General features: G+C 40.7%; 1 protein-coding gene across 2 annotated transcripts; it reads right to left on the reverse strand.

Moving 5' to 3' along the window:
- Positions 1 to 18782: 18782 nt before the first annotated feature.
- On the reverse strand, positions 18783 to 23067 carry LOC107808597 (GATA transcription factor 8-like). Of its 2 annotated transcripts, none has more exon segments than NM_001325825.2 (3): positions 18783 to 19981; positions 21463 to 21711; positions 22919 to 23064. In NM_001325825.2, coding segments are annotated over 2 exon segments (1032 nt in total). In that variant the 5' UTR covers positions 21685 to 21711; positions 22919 to 23064; the 3' UTR covers positions 18783 to 19171.
- Positions 23068 to 27559: the final 4492 nt, after the last annotated feature.

The raw sequence follows: 27559 nt of genomic DNA on the forward strand, positions 1-27559 counted from the left end.
ATTGAATAGGCAAGCTTCAACTTGTGAGATTTGATAGATTATCCTACAACAAACAGTCTTAATTATTGGTAGACGTTTGTTCGTTAGATATACTTTGATTCGTTGTATATGTATAGGCCAAAATCTGTCTTCAGAATATTTAGCGTAATATGACATTAAAGAAAGTTATCGGTCGAGCTCGCCCAAGACGCAGCGAGGTCGATGGCCGAGGTGCCGACATAAGTCGTGGTCAAGATATCGACAGAGATCGCAGTCAAGATGTCAACAAGAGTCGCAGTCGAGATTGACTATTGATGATAAGACTTGTAAAAGCTAATTTGTCATGATAGGGTACTAAAAGAGAATATTCTAGTGAATATTCCGTATATTTGTACTATTAGGGTTTTCTAAGAAAAATGCCACATATATATAGAAAGAGGAGACAATGATAGGGGCATGTAATATTGATTTTTGATAAGAACACTTTTGAGAAGAAGACTTTCTCTCTCACAAAAATACAAAGACTACCTTTTGATAAAGATTTTTGTCCGTATTATTCCCACCTTTCCACTAGATCCGAGGATTGTTCATATGAATCTTGAACCTATTTGTCATTCATCTTTGTCAGGAGAAATATTCATTCAACCCACTCATTATTGGGTTAATCTTTCTCTTTATTTACTTAAATGTCATTTATTGCCATTTATTGTTAGTTATATCTCCATTAATATTCAGGCTTTGAGAATATTTCACATTTATTGTCGTCAATCGTTCATGGGGTCTGTCCCGTCTACTGTACGTTTTCAAGATTAGTGTCTAGAGTTATTATCCTTAACTAGATTTAACCTTGTTATATAAATTTGATAGTTTAACCAAAAGTTATACTTTTTGGTCAAACATTTTGGCGTCGTCTGTGGGGATCTTCTAGCTAAGTCTCTTAGTTTCTTCTAGATCTAGAACCGACACTGGTTACTGACGCAAAAAAAATGAGAAGAACCTTCTTCTCTTTGTATGCATAGATCTAACATGGCAGGTAAAAGGGAAGAAAGAACGAGAATAATGAGTGACATCCCAACCAACCTCATGGACATCATCCACGAAAGCTCTGAAGTAGTGGACGAAGACACAATGCCCAATGCCTCCCCTAGGCGAGGCGGATCACATTCTCCACACTGCAGCATCACAAAATCCCATGGCAAGACAGACTCCACGTCCGTGGGAGAGGAGACACCACCAGCGATAAAGAAGCTCCTTGAGGATTGGCTAACTGATACACTGACTAGCGTCCTCCATAAGACCGCTCAGGACGCGGCCGCAGTAAAGGCGAGAACTTGTGCCGCACTATCAGTGGACGAGCAACATGATCAGCCTCATCCTTCACCCACAACGACAGGTATTATTCACAGTGTTGTTAACAATGCAGGCGACGACGCTCTCATAGCTATTCTGAAAATGATGGAGAAAATGAAAAATGAGAACAAGACACTTAGGGATCAAATGAGGGAGCACCAAGAAAGGGTCAATAAAATACCGGGCGCTCCTAAGTTATTGTCGAAAAGAGACGCTAGCCGGTTCATCGAGCAGTCGTACAGTGATAGCGCTGCCCCCACGTGCCATACTAAAGACCTTTAAACTGTCGTCTTATCTGAAAATATACGATGGCACAACCGACCTCGAGCATCATGTGACCCATTACGTCACCGTCGTGAAAGGCAATGACCTCGCCAAAGAACAAGTATTCTCCATTCTGCTAAAGAAATTCGGCGAAACCCTCACGGGAGGTGCATTAACCTGGTACTCACAACTGCCACCACGTTCCATAGAAACCTTTGAGGAAATGGCTGATAAGTTCGTAATGGCACATGCCTGGTCCAAGAAGGCCGAGGCAAGAGTGAATGACATCTTTGCCATCAAGAAGTCCCCGGGAGAAGGACTGAGGGACTTCCTCGCCCGTTTTAACTGAGTAAGAATGACTTTGCCCAATGTATCTGAAGGAATGACGATAGCTGCTTTTCAAAAGGGGCTGAATAGAAATGATTCAAGGGCGACAAGAAAATTATTAAGTTGGCTTATGAAATAACCCCCAACAACTTGGGATAAAATACATAATGCATACTGTACCGAAGTCCGAACAGACGAAGACGACCTCAATAGGCCAACTCATCGACTGACCTTAGTACAAGTAGAATCCAGAAAAGATCAGAGAAGTGATATCAAAAGATATCCAGTGTCCCTACGGCCAAACCGAGAACGACATCTCCCATATGTCAGAACTACCGCGGTATCCTCATCTCGCCATGAAGAAAGCACACTCCGATCAAGAATAGGGACTCACCAGAATGAAAGAGGTATGCCACATTCACTATCCGCTCACAATTTTTGCGTGTCACCTACAGAGATCGCCTACGCCTTGGAGAAGTTTGGACCAAAGGTAAAGTGGCCAAAAAAGATGAGGTCAGACCCGAATACTAGAAAATCAGACGCCCTCTGCGAGATCTATCAAGAGCGAGGACATAAAATCGAAGATTGCATCGCCCTAAGATAAGAGGTTGTAAACATGCTGCGACACGGACACCTCAAAGAATTGTTGAGCGATCAGGGAAGAACCAACTTTGCCAGGAGACACGAACAACATCAAGGGCCGCCGAAGCCTCCCTCGCCAACTTGCACCATCTATATGATCATAGGTGGCGGGGACGATGCTTTCATCAATATCGTGAAGTTCACCATAACCCACAAGCTCAAACAGTCGATCACCCACGAACGGTATAATGAACTCGAAGAAAGTATCATATTTGATAAGTTAGATACTGACGGTTCGACATTCCTTCACTATGACGCTCTCGTTATTAATTTACAAATTTTAGATACCGATGTAAGACGAATTATGGTAGATGATGGGAGCGGCGCGTGTATTATCCATCCCCGAGTACTCACACAAATGAATCTCGAGGACAAGATAGTACTATGCTGCATCACGCTAACAGGCTTTAACAATGCAGTTGAACGAACATCTGGCGAGATCACACTCCTTGTCCCGGTGGGAGGCGTCACTCTGGAGACCACTTTCCACATCATGGACCAAAACACGACATACAACGCCATAATAGGGTGACCATGGATACACACCATGAGACCTATACCCTCCAGCTAGTACCAAGTCATCAAATACCCAACTCCATGGGACATATTCAGGATACGCGGGGAGCAACGCATATCCCAAGAGTGCTACCGCATCGATCTAGATTGCACGGTCACCCAACAAATGAGAGATAGAGAGAAAGAGGCATAGCAATCAACAAGGTCAAGGTCAGTAAGCGATGACAGCGGGGACATCATCACAGATCCCAATACGGTCGAGGCCGCAGGATCGACCATAGAGGGTCGCGACCCCGTTCAACTAGACAGTAATGACGACAACAAGAAAGCTTACATCGGCTGCAAACTTCAAGAAACATGTGAGTTTCGTGAATTTTTAACTACTAACGCGGACTTGTTTGATTTTAGCCATACAGATATGCCAGGTATCCCAAAGGAGATCGCCACACACAAATTAAACGTGGATCCACTCTCCCCCCGGTGAGGCAGGTTCGACGTAAGTTCAACTTCGCAATCAATGATGCAGTGCGCGAAGAAGTGGAAACATTATTGGAAAATGGCTCCGTCAGAGAGTCGAAGTACCCCCCAATGGGTCGCCAACGTGTTCATGGTGAAAAATAAGAACGACAAATGGCGTATGTGTGTAGATTTCATCGATCTGAACAAAGCTTGCCCCAAAGATTTATTTCCACTACCTTATATTGACCAGCTCATCGATGCGATAGCCGGGCACGAGTTGCTAAGTTTCTTGGATGTTTACTCGGGCTACAATCAGATCCTTATGGAGGAAGAGGAAGAGGAAAAGACCACCTTTATCACCCACCAGGGGACTTACTGCTACAGGGTCATGCCTTTCGGATTGAAAAATGCAAGGGCAACTTACTAGAGGCTGGTGACGAAGATGTTCAAAGAACAACTCGGAAAAATGGTGGAGGTATACATCGACGACATGTTGGTCAAATCCAAAAAGGAAGAAGATCACACCGACCGTTTAAGAGAAGTCGTCGGCATACACAAACAATACGGCATGAAACTGAACCTTGAAAAATATGCATTCGGCGTGGACTCAGGGAAATTCTTTGGTTTCCTAGTATCGCAGCGGGGTATCGAGGTCCATCCCGACCAAATCAAGGCCATCGAGGGTATACCAGAGCACTTGATCACCAAAAAACAAATCTAGAAACTAACGGGCCGTATCGCCGCTCTATCAAGGTTTATCTCGCGATCCTCTGATAGGTGCCACAAGTTCTTCGGCATACTCAAAAAGGAGAACGACCTCCAATGGATCCCTGAGTGCGTCCAAGCACTGAAGGAGTTAAAGGTGTACCTGTCCTTGCCACTGTTGCTCTCAAAACTGGAACCAGGATAGCCTCTCCTCGTCTATGTAGCCGTGTTCGAAAGCTGTGAACGCAGTCCTAGTCCAAGAAAATAAAGGTACGCAATCTCCCATCTATTATATTAGCAAGACACTAGTCGACGCCGAGACAAGGTACCCCCACCTTGAAAAACTGGCTCTGGCTTTAGGCGTAGCTTCACGAAAGCTTAGACCGTATTTCCAATGACATCCCATCTCGGCCGTCACGACTTTCCCCTTAAGAAGCATTTTACACAAACCCGAACTATCGGGCAGATTGGCCAAATGGGCCATCGAACTAAGCGAGCATGATATTACATATCGACCGCGAACGACGATAAAGTTTGAGGTCCTCACCGACTTCGTTGTCGACTTCAGTGCGCATATACTGCCCGAAATCGAAAAGAAAGCCGTCCACACTTCTTCCCAAACACAAGACCTCTGGCATCTATACACCAACAATGCATCTAACGCGTCGGGGTCCGGGCCGGGACTCGTACTCGAAGTCCCAACAGGTGAAGTGATTCGCCAGTCCATAAGGTGCCCGTACATGACCAACAACGAGGACGAGTATTAGGCCGTAACTGTAGGACTAAGACTAGCACTCAAATATGGGGCAAATCGGCTAAGGTTACGCTGTGATTCTCAGCTCGTAGTCAACCAAGTCATAAGGACTTTCCAAATCAAGGAGCAAAGGTTACAAAAATACCAAACCAAAATCTGCTAACTACTACCCGAGTTCGATGAATGTCAGCTCGACCAGATTCCCCGAGCACACAATATCGAGGCGGATGGCCTCGCCAAACTAGCAGCAACCACCAAAAATGTCACAACCGGGGACCAAAATTTGGTCCACCTCCTCAACTCGTCGATAGACCAAATCGAGGTAAGAACCATAAACCTGACTTGGAACCAGCGCAAGCGTATTATTACATATTTGCAGGGCGACATACTCCCCAATGATAAAAAAGAGGCCAAGAAGTTACGAATGCAATCGGCCAGGTACAATATCGTTCACAACGACCTGTGCAAAAGGACATATGGCGGCCCCCTGGCGAAATGCTTGGGCCCAAATCAGACGTAGCACGTCTTTGAAGAAGTGCACGAAGGCCACTGTGGAGCTCACTACGGCAATCGAGCTTTGGTCAGATGCCTCATACGAGCAGGATATTACTCGTCCACCATGAAAAATGAGGCTGCAGATTTCGTGAAAAAATGTGAGCAATGCCAGAAGTACGCCCCAATGATCCACCAAGCAGGCGAACACCTACACTCGGTAACTTCCCCTTGGCCGTTCATCAAATGGGGAATGGATATTGTGGGCCCCCTCCCGGCTGGACAAGGTAACGTACAATTTCTCTTGGTTTTAACTGATTATTTATCTAAATGGGTGAAAGTATGAGCATTCACCCAAATACGTGAACATGAAGTAATCACCTTCATTTGGACGAACATCATATGTCGTTTGGTCACCCCAAAGAAATCAGTTGCGACAACGAACCTCAATTTGCAAGAAAGAAGGTTGCCGGCTTTTTTGAAAAATGGCACATCAAAAGAATATTGTCAACGCCTTACCACCCGGTGGGTAACAGGCAAGCGGAGTCCTAGGAAAAGTCAATACTTAACATCATGAAGAAGAAGCTCTAAGACACCAAGGGACTCTGGCCGAAAATATTACCAGAATTACTCTGGGCCTACCGGACAACGCCAAAAATGAGCACAGGGGAAACGCCATACTCGTTAGTCTATGGGTCTCATGCAGTAATACCAGTTGAGGTCGGGGAACCCAACCTAAGATACTCTCGTGAAAGCGAACCCAAGAACGATGACAGTAAAGGGCAAGAACTCGATGAAGTCGGTGAACGAAAAAATATGGCCTACGTAAGAATGGTCGCCCAAATGCAACAAGCAAAATGCTACTATAACAAGAGAGCAAAGATCATGCCACTTAAAGAAAGGGACTACGTGCTTAAAGCTAAAACACGACCAAGCAAAGACCCACGGGAAGGCAAACTAGGAACAAACTGGGACGGCCCTACAAAATCACGGCAGCAGGAAGCAAAGGGTCATTCACACTAGAAACAATGGAAGGAAAGCGACTACCAAACAACTGGAACATTACACACCTCAAGTACTTCAATTTTTAAAGGACGAGGTCCCAAAAGTCGCATTTTTTCCCTCACTCGAGTTTTGTCCCGATTGGGTTTTCTCGAGGAAGTTTTTAACGAGGCGATGACGGGGACACTTTAGGATTGAAGTGCGCACAAACGAAGACACTGGACAACCAGTTCATTGCTCGATCTCTCACTGTTTTTCCATCTCGACCAATGAATGGACTAGATAGACTGGGACTAGGACTGAACTACTAGCCATCGCCCGAAAAATATGTAAATCTCTCCAAGAATATGAACAAAGCACAAGTACATGAAGTTTATTTCTTCTCTCCCCAATTAAAAGTTGCATTCGACCTCGTTCAAATTAACACCTATTCGGCCCACAACCTCAATTAATTAAAGGTTACATTCGACCTCGTTCGAATTAACACCTATTCACCCCACGACCTCAATTAATTAAAGGTTACATTCGACCTCGTTCGAATTAACACCTATTCGACCACGACCTCAATTAATTAAAGGTTAAATTCGACCTCGTTCGAATTGACACCTACTTTGCCCACAACCTCAATTAATTAAAGGTTACATTCGACCTTGTTCGAATTAACACCTATTCGGTCCCACGATCTCAATTAATTAAAGGTTACATTCGACCTCGTTCGAATTAACACCTATTCGACCCACGACCTCAATTAATTAAAGATTACATTCGACCTCGTTCGAATTGACACCTACTTTGCCCACAACCTCAATTAATTAAAGGTTACATTCGACCTCATTCGAATTAACACCTATTCAGCCCTCGACCTTAATTAGTTAAAGGTTACATTCGACCTCGTTCGAATTGACACCTATTCGGCCCACGACCTCAATTAATTAAAGGTTATATTCGACCTCGTTCGAATTAACACCTACTCGGCACACAACCTAAATTAATTAAATGTTACATTCGAATTCGTTCGAATTAATACCTATTCGGCCCACGACCCCAATTGATTAAAGATTACATTCGACCTCGTTCGAATTAAAGGTTACGTTCGACCTCGATCAAGTTAACACCTAATCGGCCCATGACCCTAACTAAATATGTGATGTATTCGACCTTGAACCAACACCTGCTGGCCTTCAGAAATAATCAAACCTAGGCTTCGTTTCAACCTCGTTCATACTACTCAAACAAATTTGTTATGATAAAGGCAACCAAGCAACGAAATTAGAAAAACGCACAAACCCGAACAAAGAAAGAGAATCAGGTACGAATAACAAAACTAACACTTCATACTTTGAATGTTTTTTTACAAAGGCTACATGCATATAAAAAGTACACACAAGCCTACGGCTAAACAAAAAAGAAGAACAACTAATCACCACCTAGCCCAGCAACGCCACCAACTTGATCGCCCAGACCATCTCCACCTAGATCCTTGCTATGGCTATCTCCAGCGGGATATTCATCCTCATACAGGGCATCTTGTTCGATCCGATCCACGCCTACATCCTCTTCGTTGTCGTTGGCTTCCGGTGTAGCGGGATAATAGCCGTAAGAAAATCGAGCTTTACGTGCTTTATGTCATGGGCAGCTTTCCAGCCATGCTCCATGACCCCTTGGACGAGCCTCGTGGCATCCTGGCAAGCCTCCCAATGCATAGCGCCACGGTCGGCCCCGTGGTCTCGGCAGCTCTAAGTGACAAGCACGCATGTGCCTCTGTCGCCCCACCGCTATCTATCGCCATCGCCCATCCACAGGCAGACGCCAACAGCTCCGCGCGCACAGACCCTGATGCTAAAGACAAAGTTGCTACCAACGGACATGTTTCTACCTTGTAGAAGACTAAGTCTTTTTCATTGTAAATATAAAGTAGTTTTACTATATTTTCTTCAAGTGTGCTTTTATAGCTTATTTAGATCAAGTTATGTAACTTTAGTTTATTTTTTTTAAGCATTATTAAGGGGGATCAAGCAATCAAACTTTCTAGCAAGCAAACAATTCTCTGTACTGGTGTCTCCTCCCAACACCGTGTTGCTTTTCTATAATAGCTTTCCTTAATGCAATCAAGCTTTCTTTCATTCTCAATTCTCTTTTCTACTATCTCAGTTTTTCATGACATTGATTTTCCCGTACGTCACTAGCAATCTAGTCTAGCGTACGGAGGGGACTTCAGTTGGCGGACAACAATCACACTAACATCGATTGCTTAGCCTTACGTCGCCCTTCCAAAGAATCTTAGGAAGGCGCTGCGTAACTGTTGGTATCAGAGCCTAGGCACGACATCAGACGAGGGATTACATTGCAATTACCACCATTTCTGACCATGGTGAATCATGGGGATCACATCGTGATCCTTAAAGAGATGGTTGACATATTACAGCCCATCGTGGATATGGTGCCTGACCTAAAGACCAGCCTAGTATAAAGGTTGGATGACCTGGACCGCAGACTGCTCCAAGCCGAAGTTGACATAGAAAATATCAATCGTGACTCTGAAGGAGACCGACAAACGACAACCACAGAGGTAGCCAAAATTTTTAGTAAATTCAAGGTCCTCCAACAGGAGCGTGTAGAGGATTTAGCACATGAGGCAGATGGGGTGACTTCCATGCAACAAACTATATACAACGTGACAGGCTAGTTCAACGTTGTCAATGCTGCTTTACAAGGCCTGCTTCAAGGAGGCGAAAATCAAATCGGGGGTGTTGTGAACCTCGCCCATCTGGCACAAAAACTGAAATTCCTGAGCCAAAGCCATACAATAGAGCTCAGAATGCCAACGAAGTGGAAAACTTCATTTTCGATATTGAATAATACTTCAATGCCGTGGGGGACCTAGAAGAAGCTAAGAAGGTAGCAACTGCTGCCATGTATCTTCAGGGTGATGCCAAACTCTGGTGGCGGGTGAAATACAAAGCCATCATGGCTGGTGAAGATGACCTCGAGTCATGGGCAGAACTGAAGGCAACCATACGCCTACAGTTCTTCCCCAAAAATGTTGAGTACAATGCTAGGAGAAAGCTACGGGAGCTCCGCCAGACCAAATCAGTGCGGGAATTCTCTGCGCTCATGCTGAACATCCGTGACATGGGGGACAAAGACAAACTCTTCACCTTCTTGGAAGGGTTGAAACCTTATGCTCGCATGGAGCTACAAAGACAAAGGGTAGACATGTTACCTAAGGAGATCCAAGTAGCAGAGTGCCTTGGGGATTATCAAGTGGAAGCCCGGAAGGACAAGCCTCAACAGCTTGTCCGGAGAGGATATAAAGGGGGCCAGCCGAACACTGGTGGCCCTAGCAAAAGTGGAGGAGCCCGTAGTGCAACCAACTCTAAGGCCCCCTCCTCAGGCAGTACTAGCACTGGATCTAACAATAACGATCGGGGAGGAAACCCCCCTCAGGATGCCGTCATTGCGGCGAACCACAATGGAATAATGAATGCCCACATGCACAGATGAACACCCATCAAGCTTTTGATTATGGGACGGATGACGACGCAAATGATGCGTGCCAGACTGAACCAGTAGGTGCATTCAATGCAATTGTTGGCTCTATTTTTGAGTCCTTAGCGGGAATCAGTGCTGGTATACGTAAGAAAATGACCCCTGCCCAATCACCAAGAAAGGGAAAAATAAGGCAAATGAGAGGACTCCTCTTAAGAAAGAGAGAACCTTAATGTTTGTCGACGTGAAAGTAAATGGCAAGCCCATTCGGGAGATGATAGACACGGGTGCTACCCACAACTACTTAGCCTCGACTCAGGTAGAGTGCCTTAGCTTAGTTGTAGGAAAAGGCATAGGTCGTGTCAAGGCTATCAACTCATCTCCCCAGCCAGTGGGTGGAATAGCCAATGAAGTACCAGTGAAGCTTGGACCTTATGAAGGAAATTTCAACTTGCGCGTGGTGATCATAGATGACTTTGAGTTGATAGTGGGGTTGGAATTCCTGAGGCAAACCAACACCATGCCCGTACCGTATGCAGACCTGCTACTGATGATGGGAACAAATGGGGCCAATCCCTGTATTATTCCATGCATGCCCATGAAGATGGCCGCCGAGAACATCTCGGCCTTGCAGTTGAAGAAGGGGGTCAAAAGACATGAACTCACGTTCCTGGATACCCTTTGCATTGAAGATATAGAACCCTCCTCGGGTCCCATTCCTGCACCCATGAAGGAGCTGCTACTGGAATTTGAAGACATCATGCCACAAGACATGCCAAAACGACTCCCGCATAGGTGCACTGTGGACCATGAGATTGAGTTGGTGCCAGGTGAGAAGCCTCATGTCCGGGCGCCGTACAGAACGTCACAACCCGAACTCACCGAGCTTCGGAGACAATTGACGGAAATGCAAGATACAAAGATCATCGTACCCTCCAAGTCCCCACACGGGTCCCCTGTGTTATTCCAAAAGAAACATGATGGCAGTTTATGACTCTGTGTGGATTATCTGGCTCTAAACAAAATCACCGTGAAGAACAAGTACCCTATTCTGCTAATGGTAGACTTGTTCGATAGATAGGGTGGTGCGACGGTGTTCACCAAAATAGACCTGAGGACATGTTATTGGCAAGTTCGGATTGTAGAGGGTGATGAACACAAGACGACCTGCGTGACAAGATATAGGTCGTATGACTTCCTGGTTATGCCATTCGGCTTAACTAATGCGCCAACCACATTTTACACCCTGATGAACCAAGTCTTCCGAGAATACATTGATGAATTCGTGGTGGTATACTTGGATGACATTGGAAGAACACCTGGAGCACTTGCGGAAGGTCCTAGCCCGATTGTGGGAGTACAAATTATATGCGAAGATATCCAAGTTCTCCTTTGCTCAAGAACAAATTGACTTCCTCGGACATGTCATCAAGGAAGGGCAGATCAAGTTAAACCAAAAGAAGATTCAGGCCATAACAAATTGGCCGCCACCTAAGGATATACACGCCTTGAGGTCATTCCTAGGCCTATGCAACTTCTATCGGTGATTTGTGAAAAATTACTCACTCATTGCAGTACCACTGACATAACTTCTCAAGAAGGTCACACCCTGGGATTAGGGACCCAGGCGAGTAGAGGCCTTCAACACATTGAAAGCGGTTATGTCTAGTAGCCCCATCTTGGCTCTCCCTGATTTGGCCAAGCCATTCGAGGTACAAACGGATGCCTCCGACTATACCCTTGGTGGATTCTTGCTACAATAAGAGCATCATGTAGCGTACGAGAGCCGGAAACTGAATGATGCAAAGCGGCGCTATACCGGCCACGAGAAAGAATTATTGGTTGCCGCTCATTGATTACGTCTTTGGAGGCATTATCTACTAGGAACCCCGTTCGTGGTCAAGACAAACAACACAGATATTAGCCATTTCATGACCCAGCCGAAGCTGAATGGTCGACAGGCTAGGTGGAAGGAACTCCTAGCGAAATTTCACTTCAACCTAGAGTACCGAAGTGGGAAGACTAATCATGTTGTTGATGCGCTCAGTCAGAGAGCTGATCTAGCATCAGTGTGCCTACTCGCCACCCTAAGGGGGAGCAAAGTAACCACCGCCATAAAAGACCAGATACAGGATCTACTCATCAAGGATCTTGTTACTCAGTATTTGGTTGATTTGGTAGGACATGGAAAGACTCGCCAGTTCTACACAGAAGATGGTTTCCTGAAAGTGAAAGGGAACCGACTTTATGTTCCTAAAAGAGGAGATATGCGAAGGACTCTTCCGGCGGAATGCCATGATACTTTATGGGTTGGTCATCTCGTTGAAGAACGCACCATGGCATTACTTCGTCGTGCATATTATTGGCATCAAATGATAGATGACGTCGCTCCGTATGTGAAGACTTGTCTAGTATGCCAGAAGGATAAGTCGGACCGCTTGACGCAAGTAGGACTCTTGTAACCACTAGATGTCCCAAAAAGACCTTGGGAAAACATTTCCCTGGATTTCATCACCGGATTGACCAAGGTCGGAGATCTCACAACTATCCTGGTTGTGGTGGATTGATTTTCCAAGTATGCTACCTTTATAGCAGCCCCACAATATATATCAGCACAAGAAACAACTCGACTCTTCTTCTCTCATGTCGTCAAATAGTGGGGCCTGCCTAAAGACATCGTTAGTGATTGCGACTCACGCTTCACTAGCAACTTTTGGACCCAGCTCTTTAAGTGTCTCGGGTCAAAATTGAGTCATAGCTCAAGTTTTCATCCGCAATCTGATGGCTAGACGGAGCGATTCAATGGCATGCTGGAGGAATATCTCCGCTACTTTGTAACTGGATTGCAGAAGAACTGGGTGAAGCTTCTGGATGCTGCTCAGCTGTGTTTCAATTCACAAAAGAGCTCTAGTACCAATAAAAATGCTTTTGAAATTATTACCAGACAACAACCTCTACTCCCACACACTGTGAATGCACCGAACATGTCAAAATCACCTCAAGTTGCTAGTTTCTCAAAAGAATGGAAGCGAAATTTGGAGATAGTGCGGAGCTATCTTGTCAAAGCCCCAAAGCGGATGAAGAGGCATGCTGATCAAAATCATTGCTTTGTTGAATACCATGTAGGAGACAAAGTGATGGTCGAAATCCTAAAGCGGTACTTATTTGCAGGGGTCCATGACTCTCGCCTATTGCAAAAATATATTGGACTCTTGTCCATTGAAAGACGCATTGGGAAAGTTGCATACTGGGTGGATACCCCAGCTTGGTGGAAAATCCATCCCGTTTTCCATGTCAATCTCTTGAAACCTTTTTGGGAAGATATGGAGGATCCTTCGCGGAGCCAACTCACATTACCCAGTATTCGAGGACCCAATTTAACCGAGAAAAGGCGTGTTGAAGCTATTCTTGACGATCGAGTGATTCACGCCTCAAGGAAAGATCACCAAGAGTTCTTGGTGAAATGGTAGGGATGTGATGCAGAGGAGAACACATGTGAGAGGGGAACAAACCTCAAAGCCTACAGGAGCCTACTTGATGATTATCTTGCAAGTAAGGCACCGAGGACGTCGCCAACTCAGGTGGGGGAGAATTTCATGGGCGGCTTTCACGCCATGCCCCGTGACCCCTTGGACGCGTCCCGTGGCATCCTAGCAAGCCTCCCAACGCCACGGTCGGCCCCGTGGTCTCGGTAACTCCAAGTGACAAGCGCGCATGTGCCTCTGTCGCCCCACCGCTAGCCATCGCCAGCGCCCAGCCACAGGCAGACGCCAACAACGCCGCGTGCGCAAACCCTGATGCTAAAGAAAAAATTACTGCCAACAGACCTGTTTCTACCTTGTAGAAGACTAAGTCCTTTTCATTATAAATATAGAGTAGTTTTACTGCATTTTCTTTAAGTGTGCTTTTACAGCTTATTTAGGTCAAGTTATGTAACTTTGGTTTATTGTTTTTAAGCATTATTAAGGGGGATCAAGCAATCAAACTTTCTAGCAAGCAAACAATTCTCTGTACTACTGTCTCTCCCCCCGACACCGTATTGCTTTTTTGTAATAGCTTTCATTAATACAATTAAGCTTTCTTTCATTCTCAATTCTCTTTTATACTCTCTCAGTTGTTATTGACATTAGTTTTCCCGTATGACACTAACAATCTAGTCTAGCGTACGAAGGGGACCTCAGTTGGCGGACATCAATCGCACTGACATTTATTGCTTAGCCTTACATCGCCCTTCCAAAGAATCTCAGGAAGGCGCCGCGTAACATTTAGCACGAGCGTCCTCGAAGTCGGCTTCTGAAACAACCCCCGTACCCATTAGATCCTTGAATATATCCAGCTGGGCCTCGACGTGAATCCATTCCTCGTACAAATCCCGCGAAACATCAGGAAAGGCAGAAGTACAGGACGAGGACGGCTGAGCCAACAAGTGCGCCTTCCCAGCCTCGGGAACAATAACTCGGTCACTGAGGCTCGAAACCTCTTTCTCCAGCTCCCCTATCCACTCATCAAGCCGTTTTTTCCTGAGCCTGGCCATCGCCAAAGCGCACTCCCTCTCAGAATGAAGAATGCGGTTCACGATTGCAAAAGCCTCCACCTTCCTCGCAGCTGACAACTGAGCCAACTTCGCCTTCTCTAAGCTCGCCGCCTTATTAGCAACCTTGCCACTCAGAGCGTCCACTTTGAGTTGACACTCCTCAAGCTCGATGCGCAATGAAACCATCCGGGAATGAAGATCGGCACATTGGGCCTCAACCCCCTTGCTCACCTCGAGTTCTTCTTCCTTGTCCCTCAACGCCCCCTCTAGTTTGCTACATTTTCTGATGACCCTCACCAACTCGTCATCCTTCTCCTTCAGCTCGTCTCGGAGAGCCCGGAAATTGCTACTCCCACCAAGCCGCCTGCAAAGCTCACGGTGTTTATCACGGTATTCGCGATACTTTCGCTCCATCTTCTGAAAAATGGCCTTACTCCTCTCATCCCACCAGGCGCTCTCGATCTCCAAAATCACGGTCTGAAAGAAAGACAGAAAATGAGGAATAAGAATGAAACTGAGCTCAACAAAAAAAAAAGAACGAAGAAAAAATCAAAAGGCTTACCCTAAGAACGAGGCCGATTATACTCCTCAACAAAGTAGCATCTTTTAGCTTCTCAAGGGTTTTACCCTCCACATCAGAACAGAGGGGACCAAGAGTAGGGACCACGTCCTCGGTATTCACCAGCAAATCTCGGTCCAAGGGGATCATAATATTCCGCACGGTCCCCTCCAATCTCACCTCAACTCGGGTAAGCCTTTCCCCCATCATCCTCACCTCCTCAGCATCTATATAGGAGCCTGTCTAATAACCTTCTTCGTCTACGCGTTTCCCCTTTGTGTCAACCCGGGAAGAAGGATCCTCGGCTGGTAGCGAGGCCGACGGCTCATCCTGCCGTAAGGTGTCAAGGACTCTCATCGACGACCCCTCAAAATCCATCACGGCCTCAGGGAGAGACGTACCCTCCTCGGCCCCTGATGACGGCGGAATCATGGGTGGTAACTCGACGTCATCTCCAAGATCTATGGTCGCCGTTTCTCGAATGACGAAATACTCTATCATCGAGATCCCCGCACGGACAACTCTTTCTCCGACATCTACAGATCGCCTCTTACGGGGAAGCAAATTATCACCATTCGATGATGATTCCTCTTCATCATCCTCGTCTATTAGATGATGTATAGGACAGGTTGAGAGTCCCGCGGCAGGCGTAGTCGATGACCAAGCAGATCTCACAGCGACAGAAGGAACAGAAGCTTCCTTCCTTTTGCGGAACGCTGGAGCAGGAGCCTTCAGACTTTTCGAAGATCCTCAGGCTGCAAAAGAAAAGTTAGAATGTCACTTTCTGCACAAAATTGTAACGAGCAGGCGACCACGAGGTCAAAACGGCATGGACAAAAGATAACGAACGTATAGATGAATACGGATAGACGAACTCACTGGTCACTGAAGGCGCTGGCCCGAATTTCTTGATAAAAGCCGACCATTCACGAATCCCCACTGTGAGAGGTAAGACCTGGTTGACCCAGTCATGAATATCCTCAACCAAATGAGGGGGAAATGTCTCGGCTGCGCGAGATGTTAGACTACGACTAAAAATGGGCAAAACAAACGCTTAGAAAGAGATACTTACAGGCATAATTCCAAGCCTCAGGGAATTCGCTTGTGTTGGCCACCACTTCCTCGGTCTTGACGAAGATGTAGCTGAGCCAGAACTGACGATTTGCTTTGTCGTCCATCTTCACTACCAAACGTTTACTTCCTCGGTGACGAAGATGCAGCATCGTCCCCCTATAGAAACTAGGGGCGAAGAGGTGCATGAGGTGGCGAAGAGAGACCCCACGGCCAACCAACTCTGTATATTTCATCAATATGCGGATAAGCTTGTAGATGTGAAGGGGGAGTTGGGACGGGCAGACGTCGTAGTAGCGGCAAAGTTCCTCCGCCAATGGGAGGAGAGGAAAGGAATAGCCTACGTAGAACGGATACGTGTAAATCGCGCAATATCCTGGGCGGTGTATTTGTACCACGTCGCATCCTGCCGAAACCAAATCTATGTGAGTCGAAATTTTGAACTTTGCCTTAAATTCAGCGAGACCGACCTCGTTCATCACCGATTTCGAGGCCTCAGGGTCGTCTTCAGGTAACTTTGAAAAGTCAGATCTAGTCTTTTCACTACGAGGAATTATTTCCTCCACCGTAGGAAATCTATCATCTTCAAGGGCAACAAAAACACCGTCGCCGTGAGGAGGCATACGTACCGCCAATGGGGTAGGGTTAGCCGCCATACCGGAGCCAGAGGGTGCGTTAACCATATTCTTGAAGGAGGATGTTTTAAACACAAGAGTTAGAAGCAACGAAGATCGGTGGAATCAGGAGAGTGGACACGCAACGACAAAGAAAAAATGAGACTAGGATTCAGTATGGAGTATGAAGGAAAGAATACATGAGATTATATATTATGAGAATGCAAAACAAACACAAATGGCCTCAGGTCCCTATTTATAAGAGTTCAAGTACCATGACTGAGAAATCAGGCCACCATTACCCAGCGCAGGTATCGAAATGGCAGAGGCGCAAGAAACGACACAAAGCGTCGGAAAAACGCGTCATAATGACACATGATGTCATGACGTCATTCTGAAATAATGCATAACCAAAGTTTGCAACTCACGAAAAGTCATGTTGCCTCCTCGCCTAAAGCGTCGCTACCCAATTTGCTCGCCAAATTTCATCAACTACGACAAACAGAGTCCGCTCATCAAGGCCGTTCGAGCTCGGCCTTAATAAGCGGAGGGACTAACTATATAGGCAAAAATCTGTCTTCAGAATATTTAGCGTAATATGACATTAAAGAAAGTTATCGGTCGAGCTCGCCCAAGATGCAGCGAGGTCTATGGCCGAGGTGCCGACATGGGCCGTGGTCAAGATATCGACGGAGATCGCAGTCAAGATGTCACCAAGGATCGAGGTCGAGATTGACTATTGATGATAAGACTTGTAACGACTAATTTGTCAGGATAGGGTACTAAAAGGGAATATTCTAGGGTTTCCTAGAAAAAAATACCCCATATATATAGAAAGAGGAGACAATGATAGGGGCATGTAATATTGATTTTGATAAGAACACTTTTGAGAATAAGACTTTCTCTCTCGCAAAAATACAAAGACTATCTTTTGATAAAGATTCTTGTCCATATTATTCCCACCTTTCCACCAGATCTGAGGATTGTTCATACGAATCTTGAACTTATATGTCATTCATCTTTGTCAAGAGAAATATTCGTTTACCCACTCATTATTGGATTAATCTTTCTCCTTATTTACTTAAATGCCAGTTATTGTTAGTTATATCTCCATTAATATTCAGGCTTTGAGAATATTTCACATTCATAGTCGTCAATCGTTCATGGGGTCTGTCCCGTCTACTGTACGTTTTCAAGATTAGTGTCTAGAGTTATTATCCTTAACTAGATTTAACCCCTTGTTATATAAATTTGATAGTTTAACCGAAATTTATACTTTTTGGTCAAACCGTATAACCGCCAATTTGTAATTTGCATCCCTTTTAAATCATAATCAATGTTAAATACTAAAATCGGGTTGAGTAATTATGCTAAATAGTAAAATCTAATTGAACAATTAATATTTTAACTTTGACGCTAGAAATATCATGCGAGATTATTTCTTGATAACACGAAGAGTTTGACTAGTTTCTTCACCGTGAAATCCAAAACAAAACATGACAAGTACAAGGGATCAATTTTTTATTTTGTTTTAAGATTTTGGAAATCTAAGAAAAAGAAATGATACCAAACCACTTTAAAAGTTTCTTATAATTTAGACATGTCACTCTATAAAAAAGATAACTTGGATAATATTCGTCGTCTAGATTGATGTTTTTGTCAGAATTCGATGATTTTTTCTGATGTTTTCTCAAGTGAAAGATTATGATTGAAATAGTAGTAATTTATTTTTAAAAGAAAAATATCAAAGTTATTTGTAATTCAATCCTTACTCCTACTCCTCCATTAATCACACAAAAATTCGAAGTATCCTGTTTAATTTCGTGGAGACAAAATTTGTTTAGAGCACAAGACTGTATGATGTTGCCTTGCCATCACTTTTATAAAATTATTATCAAGGATTTTCTATCAAACCAAGGTGTATAATGTCGTTTAAAAAAACCGTGTACTATTATTACAGAATTAGAGTTCTAATTCATTCAATTAATTATTTTAGGAAAGCAATTAAACAAAAACAACACTGACAAAAAAAAAATTACTTAGAAAATAAACCATTACTCATTTCAGAGTTGCCTAATAACAAATGAACTGCAAAAAGAATTCCCATTTAAAGGACAAAGAAAAGAAGGCATTAATATCTAACAAAAAGACCAACACTGACCCCAAACCTAATTTAACTTTAAAAGAAACTTAAGTAACACTGATGCTTAGCCCTTAAATCTAATCTCCATATTTGCTCTCTACCACCTAACATATGATCTTCTATTTCTTCACTATCTACCCATTACAACTCTATACAAACAACAATGAACAAAGAAATGAAATACACAAATAACACTAAGAATTGAAATGCGAAGGCAGGGAGATGACTACAACACTATGGACTAGGGAAAACTGTTCTCTGCTTCTTTCCTTCATTTGTTCTCTTCCTCCACTGAGTCTTCATTACTCGGGTTGAACTCCGGTTGGGTGACTGTTGCTGGTGGCGCGGTCCTGGCTATGGTGGCATTGTTGTCCGGGACAACCTTAGTTCTCATTTCAATAACTTTCTTGTGAGAGTTTGAGTGAATTGCTGGAACAAATGTAGGACTTGCAGCAGGCCGGTATTCAGGAAAGAGTCGTCCTGACTTGTAACGAACACCACACGCGTTGCACAGAGTTTTTGGTCCCATTGGACCTGCCCTCCATTGAGGAGTTTTTGTTATCTCGCAATGCTGGCATTTCCTAATTGTCTGTGCCACTGGATTCTGATTTGTCTTGACCAGAGATGAAGGAAATGACAACTTGAGTTTCTTTTTCGTCTTCTGTTCTGCTACAGCAGGTTTCAGAATCTTCTTCATGGGAGACTCCGCGAAATTCTCCGATTCTGAAGTAATTTTTGGAGCAACAAATGGCTGGGGAATCTCAGTAAAAGATGATGTTGGAGAGATAAGTTGAATTGCTGGCGCGGGATTAAATGTTGCAGGGCGAGGACGCTTGCTACGAGCACGTTGTGGACCTCGATGGCATGGACTACTAAGTGGAACAGTTTTTTCAACTGAACAAGAAGAGGAAGAGCTACTGCTGCTGCTCTCAAGCACAGAGACAGGACTCGAAGTCTGGAATTTGGCTTCGGATGTCTCTTTGTTAAGAGGAAAGTTGTCTTTCCCGAGAGTTAATCCTCCGCCTGAAAAGGAATCCTCCACAAATGCTGAAAGCCATTCAAGCTGGACAATATCCTCATACTGTAACACAAGATCACAAATATATCAGACAAAGAGTTCAGAGTTGTAGTATATGATATCAAACTCAAAACATTATGCTATTCTAAGCAACAATAGTTTGAGAAATATCACTTAATAGATACAATGTCCTTTTCAATGATGACAATGACTTTCAATAGAAAGTTGGTTCAGCTTTGCTTATAGTTGCACAATCATGCTGGTGCAAATTGAATGTTATTATCTGTCATTAATTATGATGGTCATTCCTTGTTATACAACAACCACCTCTCCAACTACCACATGCGAGTGGCAAGGGATGGGAGTCGAAATAGACAGGACTTTCCAACTACCTACACGGCGTGAATCCAGATTACTCGGGCCAGTGGGTTTCCAATACCGGATGCATAAAAAGGACAGTCCAGTACACTAAGCTCCCGATATTTTGAGAAGTCATTTTTCTCAAAAGTGTTTTTTCAAAAGTACTTTTGGTGATAAACAGTTTGTGTTTGGCTAATTTATTTGAAAAGCACTTCTGAGCAGCAATTAGTGTTTGGTCGAGCTTTTACAAACTGCTTCTAAGTGTATTTTTCTCAAAAGTACTTTTCAAAAAAGTGCTTTAGAAGGGAAACTACTTTTTTCTGCTTCTGTTTCTACTCAAAAGCACTTTTTTCATCTAAAAGCTTGGCCAAACACTTTAACTTTGGAAAAAAACACTTTTCAAATTTTTTTTTTTTTTTTTAGCCAAACAGGCTATAAGTCTCATAACTCTAACAGGGATTCTAGTAGTCCCTCTATCTCTCTATCTGTTGCAGGACCAAAGGGGATACTCCTTTTTCAGCTTGAACACAGTTAACAAAATGGTAAATGCTCTCACAATAATACAAGGTTTGAAAATGAGATTGAAATAAAAATTCAAATTAATTCCACCAATCAACAAACTTTTATCTATAGAATGATTGGACAACTGCAAAAAGTTATGATGCGGTCCCAAATGAAGAATTGACTGCAGCTTCAGCAAATTGTTTGAAATGGACTATTTTTTTCCTTCCTGAAATGGAGCAAATTGTTTGAATTTTGAGCATAAAATGTAGTGTACTTCTTTAGCACCGACAGCCCAGCTGGCAGTCAGATACAAAACATATCTTAATCCATCATTAAATAGCCGATCTCTCCAATCATGATACAATTCTTTAATCAAGTACTAAGCAATACATATTTAAAACTCTACGTCCAATTCACGTGATGAGACATAAAAAGAAATCAGCCCCATAGGAATCACTTAAAGTATGAAGTAGTTCGGTGCATAAATTATTTCGCGTTTGAGCAAAATCCGTGAAAGTATCGCATTTCTTGAGATGTAAGGTAACTAGCCTATCCTACACGTAACCTTACAGGAATCACTTAAACTTTGACCATTTTTTATTTAATTATAACGGTAATATATAAATAAAGATTTAAGTTACATATTGTGGGACATAAGTGGCTACAAAAAGAATACTCACCGGAACTGAGAGCTCGGCCGAGAAATCGGAGGCTGAATTCCGGTGGCTGCCTGAGAAAAGTGAGTCGGAATCCGGCAAGGGGTCATTCCAAATGGTTGGAAAATCTTTGCAATCAGTAGAACTAAGGCCAGCACTTTCATTCTCTAGAGGGAAATCAATCAAATCATCAATGTGGTCAAAGAAGCTACCACAGTCTATCTCATCCACCAAATTTGACCCCATTTTTACTCTTTCTTTTTTCTACTCTAACTGCAAAAAATAATACAAACACATTAATAATTACCACCAACTAAGAAAATTCATCAAACTTTCATACCAACAAATGATAACAATTTCTGAGCGCAACACATAGGTACAGGAAGCAAAAATACAAATGCTCATTTAGTCATTTTATAAGGAAAAAAATGAAAATTAATGTGAAGGGTAGGGGCCAACCCCACCAAGTGCTCTAGCTGGAGCCAAGGTGTCAAAAATGAGGCGTGGCACATTTTATTAGAAAAAGGTTGATTTTTTTTTTTGGAATTTTGTCAATCCACAACAAAAAATCAAGATTCTGAGAGTGGGATTTTTGTAATATTTAGCAAATTATTTTAAAAAGAAAAATTGGGAAATTCAGAAGAAGAAAAAAACAAAAACTGGGATGAGAATGAACTGAAGTAGAGCGTTCACACTGAGTGTACCGACACATTGAGAAAATTACAAGAAAAGAAGATTATTTTAAAAAAAATTGAAAACCCAAAAGCAAATGTTAAAAATGCAAGAACTTGTAGACCCAATATGCAGAAAAAGCTTCAGAGTCTCCAAATTTTCTCAGAAAATTCCTCTGCAATTATATTCCAAAATTGTTCAGAAAAGTATAAAAACAATGCAAAACAGCAAAAAGTTGGAGTAAAATTTCAATTTTTATGCCTAGACATCTCTAAGAAACCAAGTTTTTTTTACTTCATTTGAAGCAAAACACAGCAAAAAAGACTCAAAAAAATTTCTCTATGCTTCTCTGTTTTCCAAAAATGTAACTGAAAGTCCAAAAAAATTGTACAGCCTAACACCTTAAAAGCACCAAATACATGAAATTTGAAAAGAAAAAAAACAAACACCGAAAACAGAACTAACACTTAAACCCTCAAACCTCCGGCCCAAATCTGAGAAGAGAGTAACAGGTAACTGGAATTAGTACTAGTACTACTATTTTTGATAGGCTCAAGTCCCAAGGAAACTCTGCAGAATTCCTAGTCTCTGAGAAAATGAACCCAAAAAAAAGACAAAAACTTTACAACACCCACACCAAAAAAGAAAATTACTCCACTTATGAACTATAGCTGGTTGTGAATGTACCTTAAAGAAGACAAAAGCAAAAAATCCACACACAAAAAAAAAGCCTATAGTTTGGCCAGGAATGAGAATGAATGAGAGTAGTATATATGATCAAATAGAAAGAATGAACTATATGTAATACCTTAGAAGAAAGTAGTAGTACCAGAAGAAGAAGAAGAGGAGATATGAAGGGGTTTTAATTAGGAGAGAAATGGAAAGAAGAAAGTTAAAAAGGAGAAGTAGAAGGAGAGAGTGATGGTTGGTAAGGGGTATCTATTGTTTCATTGCTAGCTGTATACTTACTATTTTAGTTAGTTATATCACCACTCCATTGTCGTGATCTTTAAGTCTTCCCTCCTCCCTTCAATACGCTCTTCTCATTGCACTCTGGTCCCACACCTCTCCCTCTGATTTTCTTTATTTTTTTTTGAAAAAAAATTGTTTCCCTCAACAGTACTTAGTTATTAATGTAATTTGATTTAGATTTTCCGGCGTGAATCCGAATATAATCGATCCCAACGTAAACCAGAAAAATATATTTGATTGAGATTTAAGTTATACACAATGTAAGTGTATTTTTAACGTTTTATAGCAAATTATACTCAATAGTATATATACATTTTAGGTTGAAAATCAATACCTATTAAATGTAGCTGATTATGTAAATATCTCTTAGATTATAAGTGCATAATTTAAGTACTATCCAATGTAATTTGATATAGAATTAAGTTTTATATAACGATAGTGTAAAATTATTTATAAGTGTGATCTAACATTGATAATATATATTCTAGGTCGTCAATCAAATTATATTAACGGGTTATTCCATTTAATAAACACTTAATTGGTAGACTATAACTAATAGTAATAAATAATAGTAATAACTTGTTATAGTATATATATATATATATATATATATATATATATATATATATATATATATATATAGTTGTATTGTATGAAAAATAATTCTAAGCTAATAGATATAAGTTTTATCATAAGTACTACTAATAATAGATAGCTTGATAAAGTACAAATTAATAAAGATAAAATTTTACATTGTATATAACTTAAATTCATTTTGATATTGATAAACAGATCTTACGCGTATATGTAACTATATAGGTGCTTTTAGCTGTAATGTACTTGTTTTGTACTTGTTGTGAATGGATTGAGTGATGTATAGTTTGTATGTTACTTGAGTTTTATGTGTTTGCTTTTCACAGATTTTCGTTAAATATAAAAAGGGAAAGTAGGATTCTCAGTTACTTGTATTTTTGCCCCTTTGCTTTTATTGCTACGTATTAAATTAATTAGAGATAATTTAAGAAACCTCCTCACATTTTGCTCCGGCACACTAATTTTCCTTGTAGTTTACAATATTACTCTTATTTTACTTTTTTAAATTTTTTTAATTTTCTTTTACTTTTTTTTTATTAATATAACTATATTGTGATGTGAATAATTTGTCATTTTAAATAGGTAAAAGATTTGTTATACAAAATTAAAATAAGGGAGATAAGAGTAATATTACAAACTACGGGTTCAATTGTTATAACTATAATAATTAACCCAAATAATTATTATTAGTGTATCATATCTTTTTACAATCTTAAAGCTGCTTACTTGCCAGAGAAAGTGTAGCTTTTTTCTTTCTTTTATTTTAGATTAGAAAATATATATAGTAAGAAACTATGAAAGAATATAAGATGAATCAAGGCATAACGGTCAAATCCAGTGATAATTAACTCAAAAGTCTTAAAACGAATAAACCATCTCTAGAAAGCAAAACTATTAAGATACTATACTATCACATAAATGTATTTGCTGATTTAAGATTCCAAGTGTAGTTTAATATTCCTAGAATTTTCCTCTCAAAATCAAAACACTTATATCTTCAAAATGTTCAAAAGAATTTAATTAGTTCCAAAAATACTTTATGTACACTCAATCAAGTATCAAAAAGTGAATTACTTACCACACAGAAGAATAATAATAATAATAATATATATATATATATATATATATATATATATATATATATATATATATATATATATATATCGGACGATTCTCTTTTTAGTTAAGTATTCACGTTATTTACGAGTTTTTGCAACAGTTTACATATGATGCATGCATGCATGCATTTTTCTGTAGGTTCTATAGTTTCTTTTTTAGATTCTTTTTTAGATAATCCTAATTATAATAGTTGAATAACCAGAAAGTTCATTAACCTCAACAATACTTGAGGTGTAGTCTTTATATCGTTCTAGTTCGTGCATATTTGTATGAACTTAAGTTTTTATGGGCTAATACTGTAAAAATATTATAAAACAAACCATTTATAAGGTAATATTACAGATGTATCTTTAAAATAAGTATTATCTGATACATAATCTAAATAGATCTTAAACAAATCTAATCTATATATATATATATATATATATATATATCTATCTATACTATATTAAAATCACGAAGGCCATTAGCGAAATGTCGTTCACCTTTTTTGTCATATAAAAATAGAGTTCGCACTAAACAAAATAGTTATTTAACTATTTTTCTTTTATTTAGCGATAGTAATTTAATTATTTACCTAATATTTAGGAGTTCAAAACCAACTAAATTTTATCTATTAAATTATTCCTTATTTGAACTATGTAAAAAGTCCTAAATATAAATTTTCCCCTTACTTGAATTATGTAAAGTAAATATAAAGTACACATATCCCAAAGAAAATCTTATAATGCATAAATTATGTCTAGACGAATCCAAGGTTTGATACGTTAGATATGCAGAATTATTCATGGAACTGCAAGCTTCGGCTGATATATCTGCCAAACTTGCTGATGTCGGAGAAAAAAATCAAACAAAATATGCAAAAGTTATTCTTTCTTATTAGCCAATATAATTGTGAGTAAATTAGTTGTCCCACAAAATACACCCATCTTCGCCCGGCCTTATTCCGCACAAATCATATCACAAATGGTGCACTCATCTATACTATATTAAAAGCATGAAGGTCCTTAGCGAAATGTCATTCGATTTTTTTACCCTTTTAAAATAGATTCACATTGGATAAAATAGTCATTTAATTATTTACCTAATATATTTAGGATTTATAATCACCTAAAATTTTGTATATTGAATCCTTCCTTATTTAAAATGGTACTATATAAGAAGTCCAAATATTTAGGACTTTCAATGCAATTAAAATAAAAATAATAACTAATACAAATCCTTTCCAAACATGAACTGTGTAACATGTCGACTTAAAAATGTAAAGTTTACATGGAAACTTTACGTCATTAATATGATGGTAAAACTAGAGCATCTTTTATGAGCTATATTTTAAAATTCAAATTTATGTTACATCAATTAGATAATAATATGTATGATTGATTTTTTGTTTTGTTTGAGTATTTAAATGATTGGTTCTTAGGTAAAATATGTCTATTCATTCATATATTAACATTTATTTTACAAATTGAAACTAGATAAAAAGGGAAATATCAGATATATAATTATTAAACCAAACAAAAAGCACGATTGAGTTGAATTTAAAATAACATACCACAAAAATTATATAGTGTTGGATTTAATCTCAAAATTCTTTTGAATCGCAATACCTTGAAAGTTACGGATTCCAATCTCAAGCTACATTAAAAATATAAAAAAAAAACTAATGCAAACACATACATCTTATTGGAAATTTATTTAATATGTCACAACTCAATTTCAACTATAGGTCGTGATGGCGCCCAACACTACAGCTAGGCAAGCCAAATAATTAATCAAACGTACATTGGTTAAACTTTTAATCCAAGAAAATAATAAAATACCAAATTCTACCAATGTGTGTGCCAAGACCCGGTGTCATAAGTGCATGAACATCTAATAGATTATACAAAACTCTGAATACTGTCTGAAATGAAATAGACAGAATGTAAATATAAGAAGAGATACTGGTAGCTGCAGAACGGCTCAGAAAGAAGAGATACACAATTAATTCATGCTTTGAGTTCTAAACTACCCGGACTTTAGCATTAATAGTAACTATGCACGGACTCTCGTCACCTCGTACGTACGTAGTCCCCACAATTAGCAATAATTATTTAATTTTAATCACCTATGAGGTAATTTCCCCCTCAAAAGATTAGACAAGAAACTTACCTCGTCTTGCTCCAATTTAATCCACTAGAAGGCCTTTTCCACGATTATCCAACTCTGTCTCGCTCGAATCTAGCCAAAATAATTCGATACAATCACTAAAAATTATATGAATCAATTCTATAAGAAAATACTACATTTTTAATAAAAATCTCGAAATTAATTAAAAATTCGTCAGTGGGGCCCAAGTCTCGAAATCCGGCGAAAGTTACGAAATCCGACAACCCAATAAATTACGAGTCCAACCATACCAGTTTCACTCAAATCCAACTCCGAATCGATACCGAAATCTCAAAAAAATATTTGTATAAGATTTCTAAAAAATTTCCAAATTTCCATCTCAAAATACTAATTAAATGATAAGAACAATGATATATTTATGTTTATAGACCAAATCCAAATTAGAATCATTTACCCCAATATCTATTCCTTGAAAATCTATCAAAAATCGCATCTCCTCAAGCTCCAATTTGTTAAAAATGGCGAATGGGACGAATGTCCTCTTTTATAAACTGCCCAGGCAGCCTTCGGAATTGGGCCTCGATCGTGGCTTCGATCGTGGCCCTCGAGCCTGTGGCTTCGATCGTGGCCCTCGAGCCTGGGCTTCGGTCAT

This window comes from Nicotiana tabacum, chromosome 13 (assembly GCF_000715075.1).
Source record: "Nicotiana tabacum cultivar K326 chromosome 13, ASM71507v2, whole genome shotgun sequence".
NCBI classification, from domain to species: Eukaryota; Viridiplantae; Streptophyta; class Magnoliopsida; order Solanales; family Solanaceae; genus Nicotiana; species Nicotiana tabacum.